The following is a 17,872-nucleotide window of genomic DNA, read 5'->3' on the forward strand; positions in this document are numbered from 1 at the left end:
TTAAAAGTTTAGATTCCATGCAAGACACACACAAAAATTAAGCCAGGGGTATGGATTAAAAAACCAAAAAAATCTACTTATCCAAGGGGCTAAAGTAGTAGCTACTTGTCCATCATGACAATCTACCATTACACTAATACATTTCTATATTGTATAAGGTTACTAAAAAAGCCCATATCAGCAAACAAACATTCAGCTCCACCACACGACCACACTGTGTCAAGCCCACCACTACTTCCCAGCACCCCAATATCGGTGGGTTATATGCTAATTCCAAAGTGGGAGACCAATCAAATCGTAGTAGTGCTAAATAAGCTGAAGTGTATTTAAAAAAAAAAAAAAAAAATCTGTTGGTAAGGGCTTTGTGAATATATATAATGCTAAATTAATGTGATGAATACAATTATAAAAACCAAAATAATAGGAGTTTCAAAGGTTGCGGGCCCTGGACATTGGAAGGGCTATTTGCTAAACTTATTTTCAAAAATTTAATCTGAATGGAACAATGGAGGCAAAAATAACTGATCTAGAAATATTCTCTAACTGCTATAGTGAGAACATGGGTATTTTGCTTCAATTTGGCCATTTTGGTTAATTTTGCAAAAATTCCAAGTTTAGTGAATTGTGCTGGGTGTAATCTCTCCTTTTGTCATAGTGTGTGTGTGTTTGGCTGTGTGTGTGTTGTGTTCTGCCTGTATGTAATGTGTGTATGTAATGTGTGTGTTGTGTGCTGTCTGATGGAAGGAAGTAATGTGTGTGTTGTGTGCCGCCTGTAATGTGCTGCCTGTATGTATGTATGCAATGTGTGTGTTGTGTGCTGCTCTATGTATATAATGTGTGTGTTGTGTGCTGCTCTATGTATATAATGTGTGTGTTGTGTGCTGTTCTATGTATATAATGTGTGTGTTGTGTGCTGCCTTTATGTAATGTGTGTGTTGTGTGCTGCTCTATGTATGTAATGTGTGTGTTGTGTGCTGCCTGTATGTAATGTGTGTGTTGTGTGCTGCTCTACGTATGTATGTAATGTGTGTGTTGTGTGCTGCCTGTATGTAATGTGTGTGTTGTGTGCTGCTCTAAGAATATTTGCGTGTGTGTTGTATGCTGCTCTATGTATGTATGCAATGTGTGTTGTGTGCTGCCTGTAAGTAATGTGTGTGCTGTGTGCTGCTCTATGTATGTATGCAATATGTGTGCTGCCTGTATGTAATGTAATCTGACATGCTATGGGAACCACTTCTGCTTCTAATTCTTTTAAAATGGATTCAACAAAGTGCTGGAAACTTTGCCCAGTCTCTGTTTCTATGTAATTTGTCCAGGTGACATAGCCACTTTCCTTTATCCCTGTGTCACGTACCCACTCTCCTCAATCTTCATGTCAACTGCTCACAACCCAAGTCCCATTTTATTAGTCACTTCTCTTCCCATTACATCTGCCGCCAGGGCCGCCATCAGGGGGTGACAACCATAACGGTTGTCACGGGCCCGGTCGGCCCTGGGGGTGCACTTGCACCGGGGCCCGCACGCTGATGGGGCCCATCGGGTGGCCCATGCACTTATGGCCACCCGATGAGCCCTATATCTTCAGGGGCCCGGTCAGCGCTGTGGCCGTGTAATAGCGCGACCGGGCCCCTTTAAAAAAAAAAAAAAGCAGCCGCAGCAAGTGCTGCTGGGAGGAAGTAGTCACTTCCTCACAGCTCACTCCATGCGGAGGAGCGTGCACCCAGCAGTGAGGGAGAGCCATGCTGACTCCCAGTCCCATCAGCCCCAGCCACCCTCCTGCAAAGACAAGGTAAGAAACAGGAGGGTGGCTGGAAAATAAGCTGTGTGTGTGTATGTCTGTCTGTATGTATGTACATATGTATGTCATTATGAATGTATGTCTGTATGTCGGTCAGTATGTAAGTTATTATGTATGTCGTTATGAATGTATGTCTGTATGTATGCATGTATATATGTCTGTCAGTATGTATGTCTGTCAGTATGTATGTCTGTCAGTATGTATGTCTGTCAGTATGTATGTCTGTCAGTATGTATGTCTGTCAGTATGTATGTCTGTCAGTATGTATGTCTGTCAGTATGTATGTCTGTCAGTATGTATGTCTGTCAGTATGTATGTCTGTCAGTATGTATGTCTGTCAGTATGTATGTCTGTCAGTATGTATGTCTGTCAGTATGTATGTCTGTCAGTATGTATGTCTGTCAGTATGTATGTCTGTCAGTATGTATGTATATATGTCTGTCAGTATGTATGTATATATGTCTGTCAGTATGTATGTCTGTCAGTATGTATGTATGTATGTCTGTCAGTATGTATGTCTGTCAGTATGTATGTATATATGTCTGTCAGTATGTATGTCTGTCAGTATGTATGTATATATGTCTGTCAGTATGTATGTCTGTCAGTATGTATGTATGTATGTATGTATGTATATGTATGTATGTATGTATGTATGTATGTATGTATGTATGTATGCCAGTATCAATGTATGTCTGTATGTCATTATGTATGTATATATGTTTGACAACCGACCTGGGTCCACTGGGTGCCTGCTGCCACCTGCTTTCCAGCCAGATGCTCCTGCCAATGAGCAAAGCCCAGCAGTGCAGAGAGGCACCCATTGGCGGAAAGTGCTCAGATAACTCACTGCAGGGCTTAGTTCAAGCTTCAGCTTTACGAGAGGAGGTTACTGGTGCCCAGCAGACCCCAGGTAAGTTATCAAACTGTTCTCAAGTGGTTTGACTATTTAGCCTGGAAGAGCACCAGGGCAACCCTGGTACCATTGATGTAGAATTATTAAAAAATCTTATTGAACTTGTATTGAATTATTGCACTAACTCCATTTTAACTTCATACTGTGACAAATCCTCCATTTTGTCCTCATAACCTGACTTCTTCATCTTAAAACTACATTACATGACAGAATTTCCCAGCACATCTAAAACAATGGACAAAGACTGTATTTTCTATAAAGACATGACTAACTCAGGAACTGCTGAATTTCCCCTAACTCGCAACAAAGTATAACCAAGGCCATGAGAACGCTGTACTAATGAAATGTTCTATTCATAAGAGACCTTGCACCTGACCACAGACCTGACATCACTGACCGTGTAAAATGACGCTCAAGCCCCCTTTTCCACCGAGTAAGCCTTATGCTAGGAAAGATGGCGCTTGAGCCCTCTGTCCCCACCCGTGTCCAGAACAATACCACCTATCGGTGGGTGGACACCTAGCTAACCACTTAGTTTTTGAGCCAATTAATTATATTGATAGGTGGACACTAATCCAGACACTTAACAATTAATCCAATTAATGATGTTTATTCACTGATATCTTGATAATCAATGATGACGCAAAATGCCTCTTAAAAGGGCCTGCGCGCCCGCTTTTCTGCACTTGCCAATAAATTTCCTCGAAGTTATTTTAACCTGAACTCCGTGTGTCAGACTGAATTACTTCAGCGTATATACGCAATTCAATTTTCTTAATTTGGACAGGAACAGATAGACATTTAAACATTTTGGTTTACTGCTAAAAAGTACCATAACACCATAAGCACTACAGCAGACTCCAGAGGTTATTAAAAATTAGTTTGTTTACCGCTCACAAGATTCTCTGCCACCGGATTACCGGAATCGAAGCTACACGAGATATGGCATGAGCTGACACAGCCAGAGAAGGCCCAACATGGCACAGCTGAACAAATGATGAAGCGAATGGGAGTGATATTCAAATGCTTTTGAGCAAAACTACAAGCTCGTAAAATGACTTTACCGACTCGGCATCAGGAGAGAGCGAAAAAGCGAGAGGCGCTTACTCACATGCACCTGTGTCTGGGCTACGCATACTCACATGCACCTGTGTCTTCCAACATTAGCCTGCCAACGCTGAGGGCCGGTCGGGGCATCACCCTGTTGCAACAACCACATAGGCGGAAGACCTACCACCGCCCACGGCAGCAGACCACCAGGTGCTTCTCCAATATCTCGACAGGCTATAAGAGCACCCCAGTCTGTAGCTCAAAGATGTGGTTCTTCGTTCAGGCCTACGGCTTGAGTGACACCCTTCCTCACTCCTGTCTTGACACATCTCTCAGCGACCATTCTACATTCCCAAACCGAGGCAAAACTACACGCTGACACTGGACTTACTACCATGGATAAATAGCCTGTTCAACTTTCCTTTCCTTTAATGATAGTTGACACTACCTCGCATTTCTTTGCCCTCCAATGCCCTTACTTAAAGGAACACTATAGTCACCTAAATTACTTTAGCCAAATAAAGCACTTTTAGTGTATAGATCATTCCCCTGCAATTTCACTGCTCAATTCACTGTCATTTAGGAGTTAAATCACTTTGTTTCCGTTTATGCAGCCCTAGCCACACCTCCCCTGGCTATGATTGACAGAGCCTGCATGAAAAAAAAACTGGTTTCACTTTCAAACAGATGTAATTTACTTACACAATTGTATCTCAATCTCTAAATTGAACTTGAATCACATACAGGAGGCTCTTGCAGGGTCTAGCAAGCTATTAACATAGCAGGGGATAAGAAAATCTTAATTAAACAGAACTTGCAATAAGGAAAGCCTAAATAGGGCTCTCTTTACAGGAAGTGTTTATGGAAGGCTGTGCAAGTCACATGCAGGGAGGTGTGACTAGGGTTCATAAACAAAGGGATTTAACTCCTAAATGGCAGGAGTGAGCAGTGAGGCTGCAGGGGCATGTTCTATACACCAAAACTGCTTAATTAAGCTAAAGTTGTTCAGGTGACTATAGTGTCCCTTTAATGATGCTCGCAATGATGCTTTACTTTTATTTTTACTATAAGCAGTGATGTACCATGAGAGTCAAGTTCCAATTGGTTTTTTTTATTCATGAAACTCTAGCCTGCAGTATTTCTTATATGCAAGTTGATCTTATACAACTTAATCTAGCACGTTATTCAATGCATATAGTAGTCTAATACTCACCTTGTCTAATATTTCTCTTATGATAGATTGTGTTGCTTGTCATTTGTGCCTAGACACGATTACTTCACATTTAGAAAAAAAGATGTCTTTCTCATTCAGAATTTTTTTTTCTAATTCTTTATTTTTGCGGTCAGCGTTGAAATCTTAGCACATCACAAGTGTAAAGTGAAAATATATGTCGTCGTCCATTGATGGGGTAGAGTAGGCCCCAGCCGGTGCCATCTTGGAAGATGCAGGCCGCACGGTCAGATGCAGAAAGGCTCCAATATCTCTGGAGCCTGAGCATGGATACGCTCAGTATTTTTTACTTTTCTTCCCCATGAGAAGGAGTACAAGGAGCCCCACCGGATCCTTGTAGGGAAGTTAGTGGCTGGAGGGAGCTGTGTTAAATCGGGACAAGCTCTCGGAGCTGCACAGATACACGGCCAGCTTGTGCGGGCGCTGGCTCCGCCCCTCTCATTCAGAATTTTATATGACTAGTACTGTATTTTAATCTTGTCTACCAACTTGACATATTCTGATTCAACGTTATTTTTTACATGTCTCTTTTCACATCTCAATAAAAGAAAGATTCTCAAAACTTTTTTTAAAATAGTTTGTGGCTGAAAATTTCCACTTGCCAATAGCGACTTAAAATGTAGCCCTGGTGAGTAGAAATTTGCCTCAAATGAGTGTGCCATGGACCCTCCAGTGCACTAGTGAATAACTTTGATTAGTTTACCTATTAGTATACAGGCATTTTCATTTAGCTTTGATAACTTACCTGGGAAATAAGAGGGCACTACTAGAACGTGGACACAGCAAGTCACTGTCTCGTCCTGACATCACTGAATCACACGTGCCTGGTCTCTGTAAAACACATTAATATCCAAATAAACTCTTCACCATAGCACCTTAATCAGCGCTAGAGCAATAATTGCATCCATTAAATTCACAGCAAGTGTCTAAACATTGAATAAGTATATTGCAGAATAAAGGCAGTGTTGGAAATCTGTCCACACTGAATGGCTGGAGAAGACCAGGCTATGGATACCAGAGGAGCCCCAGTTTTTGTCATACTGCTCCAAAGTGGTTTGACTAAAACAGGGTGGCTGACACCCTGCATTGTATGCACTACAGTAAACTGTATATGGTGCTAAGAGCGCCCCTTTCATGTCACAAGCACACAATTTGCAAGTGAGATTTTATAGAAGAAAATGAACTAGTCTGGCTCTCAGAGATACTAAAATATGAATATCAATAGATTGAATTTTTTGTAGCTACAAATTAGATTCAAGAGTGATCTGCACACACCGGGAGAATTAATTTACTGAAGTGACAATTCTAATAGAATTTACAATTTAAAATAACTGAACTGGGAAAATTCTCAGTCAATTCTAAGTCAGCTATGCTTCTAGTTAGGCTATTGTGGCCTTATTTGAAATTCACTTTTGTAAATTACCCTGTGAGTGTTTTCAAATGTACCAGCCATACACAGCACTGATTGGCTAGCTGACAATGTATGTACAGTTTTAATCAAAATTATTCAACCCTCATTGAAAATCAAGTTTATTATTAAAATTTACTGACTTTCAGCTGTTCGCAATGAACAAATCGAGCAAAAACAATTGAAATATTTTAACACAACGAATGCTTCCAGTGGTTTCCTCAAATTCAACTTTTAATAACTTCTCCAGTCTCAAAATTATTCAACCCCTTCATGGCAACCATCTAGCACTTGGAAGAGCACACTTTTGCTGTCATGACCTGCTGGAAACAAGATGCATCGCCAGAGACCAGCTTTTCCAAGACTTCTTCTTCAACCAAATATTGGTGGAATTAGAGGTATGCTTGGGATCATTGTCTTGTTGGAAAGTCCAATGGTGACCAAGCTTCAGCTTCTTTTTTTCTTTTTTTTTTGGTGCTTGATATTTTAGTTTCACAGACAGGTGTGCACGTAAGTGCTCCAAAAATATTTAGATACAATTTCGTTTAAGTTTTGCACCAATTTTGGGTCAAGCAATAACAGATTCAGAAATACCATCAACATATTAAACCTTATATGATGCGCTGTCTAGATGTGTCAGTATGTTTTGTATACCCTTGTGTTTAGGGTGAAGCCCTGCGGGTTGTGGGTCTGCTGATATTAGCGCTCCGTGTGTGCGGTGGTGTGTTGGCGTGGTTATGGTGTGTCTGTGTTGCGGTAAAACCGTGTTTGTTAGTCTAGTTTTTTATGTTGTGCTGAGTGGGGAAGTCTGTCGCAGGTGGTGCTTTTGCATTGATTGATTACCCCTAACTAAGGGGGCGGGGGGGGGGGGGGGTGTTGGGTTTGTTGACGCCAAGTGTTTGGGCACAGGTTGTGCTGGTTCTTGTGGTGTTGACTGGTTTGTGATCCCTTTGGTATAAGGGTGGTGAAGCTTAGATATAACGTAAAGCATTAGTAGGGAATGTAAAAAATAAAAAATTAACAAAAATAATAATAATAAAAAAGAATAACCAACTAAAACGTAAAGTAAACTTTAAAGTCATAGCATGAAAGGTATGCCACTGTTGTGTTGGTAAGGCTGGTGGTGTCAATTCACACCATTCACGGCACAGAGTGTTGTGATTCGCTGTGTCCCGGTTCAAACGGGATGGTGTTCTCAGGGTCCCAGGCCCTCGTCTGAGGTCTGTTCCGTGTCGCGTTCGTGGAGCTAGACAGTCCCAGGGTGTCTAGGAGGGGTGTTGCTTCCTCCACTGAAGTTAGAACATGTGTGGTTCCTTTATGGGTTATCTCCAAAGTTCCGTTAGCGCCCCACCTGTAAGCTATATTTGCAGAACGTAGTTGTGTGGTGAGCGGTCCATAGGTTTTGCGCCACAAGAGGGTAGCTTTTGATAGGTCCTGGAAGAATGTTAATGAGGAATTCTCAAATAGCAGTGGTGTCTTGCCTTTCAGCCCCGCCATTATGTGTAGTTTGTCTTGTACAGTGACACATCTGAGGATAACATCTCTGGCTGGTGGGGTTTTTAGGTGTGGGGCGCTAGGTAATCGGTACACTCCGTCAATTATGATTTTCTTTATGAGTGAGTGTGGCAGTACAGTAGTCAGCAGGCGCCTGACATAGTGCGGCAGCTTGTCGTCAGAGATCGTCATGGGTATGCCCCGGATTTTGATATGGGAGCGGCGCTGTCAGTCTTCAATGGTTGACATTTTAATTGCCAGGTAGGTGTGTTCCTGGATTTGTTTGATGGTGTCTTCCATTTAATTCATATGAGTGTGGACTTTCACTACTTCTTCCTCCGTGGCTCTCACCCTTTCTGCGACTGTGTGTAGTTCAGTCTTGAGGATGGCTGAGTCAGCTGCCAGGAGTTTGTGGATCTCTGCTAAAAGGATTTTGAGGTCTCGTTTGGTGGTTGGTGCTGAGTCATCTGTGGACTCCAGTGGTGGTGTCTGTGGCTCTTGTGAATGCCCTGGGGAGCCAGGTCTGTGCAGTGTTGTAGTGTGTGCACTCATCTGCTGCAGTGCTTGGGTGTGCTCCTGAGAATCAGAGCCCTGGTTTGCCTGGATTTGCGGCCTTGCAGGTGGTGGTGTCTGGGGGAGCTCAGAGGGGACAGGATCTGTTTGTTTCATGTTGGGTGCCTTGTCCGGCTGTCATATCTGAGACAAGCCAGATAGATTGGGGCTCTGTTGAGCTGTATTGGGTGCCTGGGCGAGGTCCGGCCTTTCTGCCATGGCAGCTGGCTTAGAGTTAGTAGGCCGTTGTAACATGGCCCCTATATCCCTGTCCCCAGGTGTACCTTGTGGATTTTGAGAACGGCGCCCCATAGCTGGTGTGTGAGCAGGGGCGATGTGTTGTTCCCACAGATAGTTGGTGTTCCCGAGCTCCGTCAGGTGTCTGCACAGGATTGCAGCGAGGCCGGGGATCGATGGCGTTTGGTAGGCCCCGTTCTTGCGTCTCCTTTTCTGCAGCCGTTGCGGCTAGAAGAAAGGCATCGGGTGGTGCGGTTAACTGTGCTGGTGCCCGTTTGGTAAGTGGCAAGGCTGGATGGGTGCTGAAAAGTTTGATATTGCTTGGATTAATTTGTGAGAGTTGGGAGCTAAGCGATATGGCGTCCGCACGGGTCTGGTAGCAGGCTCCGCCCCCAGCTTCAGCTTCTTTAACGATGGCATAATGTTTTCTCTTAGGATTTCCTGATACTTCAATGAATCCATCTTGCCTTCCACACAGTGCAGGTTTTGAGTGCCAGAGTATGTAAAGCAGCCCCAGAGAATCACCAAGCCACCACCATACTTATCTGTACACAGAGTGTTCTTCTTAGCATATTCTTCATTCTTCTTCCTCCAGACATACCACTGATCCATTGGGCCGAAAAGTTCCAGTTTTGTTTTATCGCTGCACAGAAGAGAATCCCCAAACTCCTGTGGCTTATTTATATGATTTTGAGCATATTGCAGCCAACTTTTTTTGTGCTTTTGGGTTATTAGTGGTGTATGTCTTGAGGTTCTGGCACTGAAACCTTCTGCATTTAGTACGTGCCTTACTGTGCTCACTGAAACCTTAGTGCTTGTTGCCACCAAGTCTTGCAGCAGGTCTTTTGCAGACACTCTATGGTTTTCCACAACCTGTCTTCTCAGAAATCCGGTTGCAGCCATTGATAGCTTCCTCTTTCTGCCCCATCCAGGTAGTGTATCCACTGTTCTTTCAACTTTGAACTGCAAACTATGCTTCCAACGGTGTCTCTAGGAACATTCAGTGGCTTTGCTATCTTTTTGTATCCTGTTCTTTGTTTATGAAGGGCGATTATCTATTCTCTTAACTTTGTGGACCATTTTTTTGACATATTTCTAACATGTAGTCAAACGTGACACTCAACAAATCCCTAGTCAGTTCAGGTATTTCAGGTGTTCCAGCTCAAGTACACTAATAAAACCCTTGATTAGTTGCATCAAATGTGTTTGACACAATACCTGATTTGAATATATATGCCTTTGTAAGGGATTCTATTCAGGGGGTTGAATAATTTTAAGACTAGAGAAGTCATTAAAAATTGCATTTTTAGTTGAATTTAAGGAAACCTCTTGTGTGGAGCTATTTCAATTGCTTTTGTTTGATTTGTTCATTGCAAACAGCTGAAAGTATGTAAATTTTGACAATAAACCTGATTTTCAATGGGTGTTTAAAATGTTTGATTACAACAATATCTGTTCTGGCACTTTTCTCAACTCAAGACCTGAATTTTATTATGTGGTGTATCTCCAATCCAAAAACTTAGTTTACATGTTAATCCCTTAGTGAACAGACCACTTTAAAATTTTCTTACCTTTTGGGACCAGGGCTGTTTTTTCATTTCTGCGGTGTTTGTGTTTAGCTGTAACTTTCCTCTTACTCATTTACTTAACCCCACCATATTACATACCATTTTTCTTGCCATTAAATGTTTTTTCTAAAGATAACATTATTTTCATCATATTATATCATATAATTTACTTTAAAATAAAATTAATAATATGATGAAATTTTTTTAGAAAACACACTTTTTCGAACTTTGACTCCCAAAATCTGTTACGCATCTACAACCACCAAAACCCCCCGTGCTAAATAGTTTCTAAACTTTGTCCTGAGTTTAGAAATAACCAATGTTAACATATTCTTAGCTTTTTTGGGAAAATTATAGGGCTATAAGTACAAGTAGCACTTTGCTATCTCCAAACCATTTTTTTTTTCAAAATAAACGCGTTACATTGTAACACTTATATCTGTCAGCAATCCCTGAATAACCCTTCACATGTATATATTTTTTAAAAGAAGACAACCTAAGGTATTAAACTTAGGGTTTTTTGACTCTCTTCACACAACCATTTTACCAACAATCTATGCCAAATTTAAAACAAAAATAATATTTGGTGATTTTTTTGGTGATTTTTTTGACACACATAGCAATTTAAGAATACATGTCCTGATAACTTTAAGGGTTACTGCCAAAGAACACCCCAATATATGTTCAGCAACATCTCCTGAGTACAGTGATACCACCCATGAATAGGTGTGTCGGGTTGTCTGGGGGCTAAAGACCTTATTTGGAGGGTGTGCATTCCAGTTTTCCAAAATTTTCATAGCTGGTCATCATGCACCCATATCCTATTTGGGACATTTTTAAAGCCGGCCAATGTAATTTACCCCCATCAAACCATATATCTTTGAAAAGTAGACAACCCAGGGTATTCAGTATGGGGTATGTCCAGACTTTAGTAGCCACTTAGTCACAACACTGGCCAAAGTTAGAATTTATACTTGTTTGTGTGTTAAAAATGCAAAAAACTATTCTGAACGCTAAATTTGGCCAGTTTTTGTGACTAAGTGGCTACTAAAAAGACTGAACATACCCCATTTGCAATACCTTGGGTTGTCTTCTTTTGCAAATGGTAAGCATCATGGGGGCAATTCTCATTCCTAGGCTACCATACGCTCTCAAAGGCAAATTTCAATGTGAAAAAAACAGCCTTATATGTGACCCTGTAACTTTCAAAACCACTATAAAACCTGTACATGGGGGGTACTGTTATATTCTGGAGACTTCGCTGAACACATATATCAGTGTTTTTAGAACAGTAAAACGTATAACAACAATGATATCATCAGTGAAAGTGTTGTTTGTGTGTTAAAAATGCAAAATACGCCACTTTCACTGACAATATCATCGCTGTGATTTGTTTTACTGTTTTCAAACACTAATATTTGTGTTCAACAATGTCTACCGAGTAAAACAGTACCCCCCATGTACAGGTTTTAGGGTGTCTTGGAAAGTTACAGGGTTAAATACAGTGCTAGCAAATTAAATTCTCTGGACTTTCTGCCTGGGTTATCAGGCAGGTCCCCCAAATTGCGATCAATAAAATCACTTCATTAAGTAAAAATATTACATAAATATGCACGTAGAATTTAAATATTTATACATATTTATATATTTGAAGTCCAAGTGTTTATTTATGAAATTATTTATGTAATTATGTATACGGACATATGTTTATTTCGTATTATATTTATTTATACATAGATATATATATATATATAATTTCATTCTAAGTGTATTTTGATATAAATATACATATAATAATATCAAAATACAGTTAGAATAAAATGACATATATATTAAAAAAATTATTTATTATTTTTACAGTTTAATTTTTTTATAATAATATATACACAATGTATATAGTTTGATATATATATATATATATATATATACACACACACACACACACACACACACGTGTAATTTTACTCTAAGTGTATTTTTATATTAATAATATATGTATATATTAATAAAAAATACACTTAGTATGACATATACAAGATATATATATATATATATATACACATACACATACACACATTATATATAGTCCCCTTGCTGGCAGCACTATGGGCACCTATGGCGGCCATGTGACCGCTCTTTTAGAGTGGTCACATGGCCCCTGGGGATCCTAATTTGCAGAGGGGGGTCTGACAGTTCCTCCAGTGAAGAACTCTGTGGGAGATGGAGGGAGGGAAGGAAAGGGGTTAATTTTTTATTTGTGCCCCTTGAGGCACTCAGCACAGCAGAGCATCGGAAGCCTGCCTGATGGCTTCCGATGTTCTGACCTACATTGCCGGTCGTCATGTGGAGCAACCCGGAAGTGATTGCTCCCGGGGAGCGATCACCAGGTGTTCTCCGGCGGCCCGGCAGTGAGAGGGGGTATTGCACGATTCCTAGATATCGAGGCATTGATCATGATCGCTTCCAGCGCTCTAATTAGCCGCGGACGTATCAGGTACGTCCACGGTCCTTAAAGACCATTTTTTGTTGGACATACCTGATACGTCAGAGGTCGCGATGGGGTTAAACAATGCGAAATAAACTCCATAAATACCAATAATAATAATAATATAATTGCCAAAGCCTGGATGTCAGTAGGGGCCATATGATAGCAAAGAATTAGAGCCCAACAGATTAAGCAGTAGATTACCAACAACAAATTATATATTGCATATTGTAGAGAAATTAAAAAAAAACGAATTCAGTCATTTGACGCAACAGAAACTTACATTTGAGAGTGACTTGACCAGGTTCCCACTTCCATCCAAAGAATTAATAAAGTCTTTAAAAAATTTCATTTTGACTTTTGAGTCTCTGATGTGGAGTACCCCTATGCCTTTGAAATTAAATTCCACATGTTGTTTTATGGCAATAGAACGTGAGAAAATGATGATTGTTTCTTTGACGCATCCCTCAATCGTGTCTCTACTAAATGGGCTTTCCAAAGACAGTGCTATGTAATTTAGAGGGACAACTGGAATATCTCCTAAATATAAAAAAAAGAGAGAGAGAGAGGGAAATATATAATCAGGCTAATGTACATTTATCAAAAAAGCACAGTTATATACTAATACTGGGTGAGAGTCTTGAATATGGAGGATCTCAGTTCTGTTTAAAGAATCACTCCATGCCCCATAATCCCTTATACCAGCTGAAGTGGTTATGGTGTACCCTGGCACCCTCCCAGAGTAATTTGTCAAACAAATTGAGCATGGTTTGACAACTGATCTGGCTCCCACAGGATAACTTAACTTGTTCCCTGCTGCAGGAGGAACCGGTGTCTCCCCAGAGCTCAGCACAGACCAATACAGAGCCATGCCCATGCTGCAATTCACCATTACTTCTTCCTTATCTGTGTGATTTTTGTTCACACGGAGTACAAATTGTAGCTGTAATCAGACGCAGCAATTCCCAACACCGCGTATATTTGGTATTGAATCTATTGGATTATATTCACTTTCTACTTATTATTAAAGTGCGTTGATATACCCAACAAGAAATTTGTGAAATCTGTGCTATAAGCACCGGATTTTCTCATCTGATGTCTCTAAAATAACTTGTTTATTTGTGCATTACAATGTGCAACACGCAAATCTCATAACTTGTTATGATGAAGTGATCTTTTCTCAGTGTGCAACTTCAAATACAAGCCATTTATATTCATATTACGCTAAGCCTTTAAGCCACTCCAAATAATGATTCTATAGTTCTCCGCTCCCTTTTTCTTCCAATTGTTGCCTTCTATTTTAATTGTTGGTCTCACCCATCCATGCTCTGGACTGTCCCTTTTCTCTCTCTCTGATAGATGAGGTTCTTGTAACATACACACTCAAAACTCTGTTTCTATTTAGACAATTAACCCCTTAAGGACAGACGACGGATATATTCCGTCATGATTCCCTTTTATTCCAGAAGTTGTGTCATTAAGGGGTTAAAAGCTTTACTTAAATACTGTGAGATTTATCTTGCTTACCTGTTACAAATAGTTTATTATACTTAAGGTTGTGCGTCTGAGCTAGCTTTTCAGACAACAGAAACACTGGCCTCTGCACAACGATGAATTTGTTGTTGCCGCCAACTTCTAGTTTATATCTTGATTGAGTCAACGTTCCAAGCCCCGATATTTGTACACCCTAAAATGAACAACATTAAGATATGTCTTTTCCTGTTCTCAATTTTAGTATACACATACTGTACACATTTGTATTTAGGGTGTATCAAAATAACTGCAGAAACATAGGCATTAGCAGAAAGTCAGACAAAATGCATCACAATAATTAAAATACAACTCTCTATAAGTTGTTGAATTCTAAGTTATCTAAAGACGTTTCCAAAGAGACAAGGAAATAACAGCAGATCCTTGGAAATTCCATCTGAGCACTTTATATTTATTCCTACGTTGCAACAGGATTATACTCTCACTTTTGGAAGACAAGAAACAAGACTACAGGGGGGGAGAGAGAAAAACATGCTCTTTATTCACATACACGCCACTCTTAGGGAATACTGCTATTAAAACAATAAGATGCTATAAACACCATTTGGCAGGAAACAGAAAACCAAACTGCTAAATTCTTTCAAAAATGGGTAATTGATCGTTTGAGAATAGTTTGATTTTTTTTTTCAAATCAGCACTTTTTGGCCTACATTGTGCAGTTTGGTTTTAAATTCACTACAATTCACTGTTTAGGGAATTCGGTTTACCCCCTTTCTAATTATGACATTTTGGCTTAATAAACAAAATAACGGAATATTGGTGATATCTAATCAATATCTCTAATAGGATGTGCAATTCTCTGCCTATTTTTTGGGACTATGTCATTATACCACGACCTCAGAACTACTTTAAGTTTCCCAAGAACATTAAACTTGAGAATATCAAGTAATTTAGACCAAAAACCTTGTTCCATCCATGTATAATGATGCACAAAATAAAAACCTACATGTTTCCAAGAACCAGACTCTTGTGCTGGAGCTTTTAGGGACAAGGAGCGAGCAGTTGTGAAGCCCTTTGACTACATGAAACATATGTACCATTGTCCAAAACTCCTAATTTTACGGTTTCACAATAGCAGCGAGCAAGTGTGTGTCTTTAGGGCAAAATTTATATAGGGCATGCCATGACAATAAAGGTCTAACGAGGTTCCTCCGGTGGCAGTGGTGCATCACAAAAACATTGATGATCTCCAGGCAATTTGTTGAGTTGCAGATTCCTGTATAATATTTCATGCATGCCACGGTAAGCATAGCAACAGGTCCAGCTACTCAGCAAAGTGAATCGAAAAGCTTTTCAATGAAGCATTACACAGGGCAATGTTTCGGTCACAGAACTACTGGAATCTTGTTACTAGGGGGTTGGAGCTAATCCCAGGGCTTGATCACCAAGGCTGTAACTTGGATTATTTGCTTTGAGCAGTTTTATTCCGTTGGTAGTGACGTCCTCTTCACTGGAATTGTGTCATAGTAGCAGGTTTCAACTCCTATTGGGTAGACATGTTCTCTTACTGCTATTGCATGTCATTCTAGCATGAAATCAGTACAGAAAACCTAGTTGGGGCTCCATCTATCAATAACATACATAAACAAAACCAATGGATGGCTACAGCAGCCTCTTTGAGCAGTAATTAATACCTATCCCATATACTGGCTATGTAGCTTAGTGTCACTTTAAAAGGAACGTACATTTTATTCTCAGACTAGGTGCATTGTACTTCGACCATTCAGCTATTTGTACTTATAATTATAAATACTTTATCATTTCATAAATAGTCGTACTTATAATTTCTATACATTACCTTTTGAAGAGCCATTTGATTTTCAATGAACTCAGACACACTTGCCCATATGGAACTGACGTCTGAAATATAAAAACACGTTTTACTCGTGTCAGTGTATAATTTACAATATATAAAAAAAATAAACATTTAACTGCTCTCATTCGTTTCAAGAACTGGATCACAGCAAGTATAAAGCACAGCTGGGATATGTGTTTGGGTAGCAAGACTTACAAATCTAATTTTTTTCGCTAACTAAACAAAATTCATGCGCCATATTTTTTTTTAGAAATATTACTTCAACTCAGGTGGTCATCCATACTTAGACTCAACTGTTTTTTTAATAAGCCGAAGCCCCCTGCTGAATATAAGCACTTTAAAGGGACTCTATAGTCTCCAGAACACTTACAGCTTAATGTAGTTGTTCTCGTGGGTATAGTTGATCCCTGCAGGCTTTTTAATGTAAACACTGCCTTTTGAGAGAAAAGACAGTGTTTACAGAACACCTCTAGTGGCAGTCACTCAGACAGTGCAGTGAACGTTCCTCATTGATTTGAATTAATTCAATGCATCTCTTTGAGGAGATAAGCGGATTGGCTCACCGGGGAGCTTAGCCGCACATGCGCATTAGCCTCCCAATGCTTTCTCTATGGAAAAGCATTGGATTGGCTGAGACTCAATTTTGATTATCTCAGCCAAGGAGGCGGAGCAGCGTATTCCTGGCACTATAGCGTTCCTTTAAGGATTTTAAATGCAGTTATTGGAAATAAATGCTCAAATCCATGTATTATTTATATTCATTGCTTTCTAATGGACCTCTAAACCGTGGAGAAGCTCTGATCCAGGTAACATGGAAGCTTTCTACAGCAGTCTTCCATGGCAACATAAACATTTCCAGACATCCATCAATGCTGCCATCTTCCTTCCTGTGCTCCTGGTAGAAAAGTGTGCCAGGAGCTGTCACTAATGTGCCTTGTGCCTGTACAGAAGTATAATACAGGGATCAATGCTAGATTTCCTAAAACCTAAATAGAGACTTTATTTTGCTCCTCCTCTCCCCAGCAAGTATAAAAAGACAGTTTGTGGCACCCTTACTTACAGGTAGCGACAGTGCCTGTTATGGGCCTAAAAGCCTCAATATCTTTTTTTTTTACCCTTTTCTCGGATATTGTTGGTGTGTCTGAGTGTATAACAGAGCTCCACAGCAATAGTACTCCCTGTAATGTGTCTGAGTGTATAACAGAGCTCCACAGCAATAATACTCCCAGTAATGTGTCTTTAAACTACAATAAATGTGTTTTAAAAGCAGTCATATTTTAGTTGCATAAATTATTATTAGTAATTAAATTGGCTCAGAATAGCTCTGTGCATGACCACGCCCCCACTCACACCCCTAAAATGTAAATGTCCCTCTTAGTCCATGTGAAATGTTGGAAAAGCTGTATTCCTAGCACTATCGCTTCCCCTGCCTTCCCCCTCCCTCGTGCCCCCTTGCCTAGGTAAATAAAAGGGTTAAATACCCTTTGTTTACTTATCTTATCCCAACGCCGATGTTCCTCAGTGCTTGGTCGACTCTCTGCCCCATCCGACGGCCCGATAGAGCATATATAATGCAAGTTTATTGATTTGTTTATGTGGGTTGGAGTAACCCTTTAAGCTGAAGTTGTTTTGGTCATTAGACTATTCCAAAGATTTACTAATACAATCTTTGGTTTTCATCCTTTATCCAGATTATACTCCACACAATGCAAGGGAAAAGGTATTAAATGTAATCTCAGATGAGTTGAATTTCATATTATGTATATGAA

At 40.1% G+C, this 17,872-nt stretch overlaps 1 protein-coding gene across 4 annotated transcripts in view; it reads right to left on the reverse strand.

Moving 5' to 3' along the window:
- CCDC81 (coiled-coil domain containing 81) overlaps window positions 1–17,872 on the reverse strand; it is a 367,311-nt gene that overhangs the window by 35,873 nt on the left and 313,566 nt on the right. For all 4 annotated transcript variants that reach the window (XM_063431077.1, XM_063431060.1, XM_063431068.1 and 1 more), the window contains exons 3-6: window positions 16,086–16,147; window positions 14,264–14,423; window positions 13,020–13,276; window positions 5,738–5,823 (exon numbers count right to left, since the gene is read on the reverse strand). In XM_063431077.1, the coding sequence (XP_063287147.1) occupies window positions 5,738–5,823; window positions 13,020–13,276; window positions 14,264–14,423; window positions 16,086–16,147 (565 nt within the window). The remainder of the gene's footprint in view (window positions 1–5,737; window positions 5,824–13,019; window positions 13,277–14,263; window positions 14,424–16,085; window positions 16,148–17,872) is intronic.

The sequence above is a fragment of the Pelobates fuscus genome, chromosome 1, assembly GCF_036172605.1.
Source record: "Pelobates fuscus isolate aPelFus1 chromosome 1, aPelFus1.pri, whole genome shotgun sequence".
Lineage (NCBI taxonomy): Eukaryota > Metazoa > Chordata > Amphibia > Anura > Pelobatidae > Pelobates > Pelobates fuscus.